This window comes from Egretta garzetta, unplaced genomic scaffold (genome assembly GCF_000687185.1).
Source record: "Egretta garzetta isolate BGI_Z169 unplaced genomic scaffold, ASM68718v1 scaffold243, whole genome shotgun sequence".
Classification (NCBI taxonomy): Eukaryota; Metazoa; Chordata; class Aves; order Pelecaniformes; family Ardeidae; genus Egretta; species Egretta garzetta.
In genome coordinates, this window is record NW_009259041.1 from 27,709 (window position 1) to 29,586 (window position 1,878).

The 1,878-nt window shown below is 61.6% G+C and overlaps 1 protein-coding gene across 1 annotated transcript in view; it reads right to left on the bottom strand.

The window, feature by feature from the left end:
- GJB3 (gap junction protein beta 3) overlaps nucleotides 1-197 on the bottom strand; it is a 795-nt gene extending 598 nt beyond the window's left edge. The window contains exon 1 of the mRNA XM_009634974.1: nucleotides 12-197. Within this exon, the coding sequence (XP_009633269.1) occupies nucleotides 12-197 (186 nt within the window). The remainder of the gene's footprint in view (nucleotides 1-11) is intronic.
- Nucleotides 198-1,878: the final 1,681 nt, after the last annotated feature.

Genomic DNA, 1,878 nt, shown 5'->3' on the forward strand with positions numbered 1-1,878 from the left:
TCGGAGCAGACATTGGTGCAGCCCGGCTGCCGCGTGTTGCAGTCAAAGTCCTTCTGCTCATCTCCCCACACGCGCTCAGCTGCCACCACGTAGACCAGCACGCGGAAGACAAAGACCACGGAGAGCCAGATGCGGCCGAAGGCTGTGGAGTACTTGTTGACTCCGCTGAGCAGTGCCTGCAGCGTTTTCCAATCCATGGGGGCTGGTGGAGGCCAGAGTCACCCAACCTGGAGAAACAGCAGCAGCAGAAGTGGGTGAAGAGATGCAATGGGAGACAGCAGTGGAGCAGCTCATAGAATCATTTAGGTTGGAAAAGACCTTTAAGATCATCTCTCGCTGGACTTCATCTCATTGACCTGCCAGAATCCCTCCCTCACCACGTTACACTCACTTGGGGGTGGGGGAACCATCCCACCCGTGGAGAGTAAAGCCCAGCCCCGCTCTCCCGGGTGACTCAGAGGTGACTCAACCTCTGCATTTCCTTCTGATGGAGGCTTTGCCATAAGGGATGAGCCACCCAGCCAAGTCCCAGCCACCAAGTCCCCAACCTGATTGCTCATATTGGTGTAAATTGGCAGCACAATCCCCTGGAACGGGCCAGGATCAACAAGGGGGGGCCATGCCTGGGTGGCAGGCGGGGACGGCTGTGCCGGGCGCTTGGCATGTCAGCAGAGCAAATGTTTGTGTAGACACCAGCCCCGCCAGGTGGCAGGTCCCTTGGGACACGGGCAGGAGGGGACCCCGCAGAGCATTTCCCTCCCCCCTTGCCTTTTCCTTCTGTTCCGCTGCCCACAGAGGCAGGTGCTGATGGCTGCCAGGATGGATCCCAGCGCCCTGCCAGCTCCCTCTTGGCTGCCGAGGTGCTGGCCCCTGGTGGGGCGCAGCCCCGGACCAGCATGGCTCCCAGTCTCTGCTCCCCAGGTTCATCCTCTTTCCTCCCCAGGGCTTTGTGTGGCTCAGCCACGCTCCCCTGCAGGGCCTCCACTAGCATGTTTTGGGGATGGATGGGGACCTTTACCAGGGGGGAGAGTCCAGGGGATCTCAGGCTTGGCCCCAGCTGGTCCCAGCCTTCCCTGAGCCTCAGTTTTAGGGGTAAAATGGGCTAAACCAACCGCCATGCTCTGCTAATGCCAAGAGTTGAGGGCAAAGCAGCTTCTGCAGAGCAGGGACACCGGGACGTGCCAGGGACTGGTTTTCTCTCTCGCAGGTGACGCCCGAGGCAGCCCGAGCATGGGCGAGAGTGGGGCTGCTGAAAGCGAGAGTCCCTGCACATCGCCAGCACCCTGCGCCCTGCTCCCGACAGCGCTGCCGGCAGCCCCGCGCCGGCCAAACCGGCTCCGTGGCTCAGCCTGGGGCTGCTCCGGTGCGAGGAGGGCGGCGCGCTAAGCCCAACCCGGAGCTTTGCTGCTGCCTGGATTTACAAACCCCGGGTGGTTTTTATCCGGAGGCGAGTTGGCAGCTTGTCGACTCCGGGCCATAAAGGTGTCTCCAGTGACAGAGGGCTCCACAGGACAGCAAGGCTGGACCCGTCCCCGCACCATTGGCTTTTGAGGAGCTGCTTTGAGTAATGCACACCGATGGGAGCACGGGGGGGTTTGCAGTTTGGGGGTGAAGACCAGAGTGAAGCACCCTCTGCGATCCCAGGGTAAGCAGGGAAGGCTGAGCCCTCAAAGGATAGAGCTGAGCACCAGCAATGCTCAGAGGAGCCTTTTTGCAGCCTCTTTGCAAGAATTAGTCCGGTTTTGAGAGGAACTGCCAAGTTTTGTGGGTCCGTGCCTGATGGCGAGGACACGCTACGGGCCAGCTCACCGCGTGCCGCAGGAACGGTCCCGGCTGCGCCTGCAGAGCTGCTGGGGGTCTGCGGCGCCGGGTGCGTGC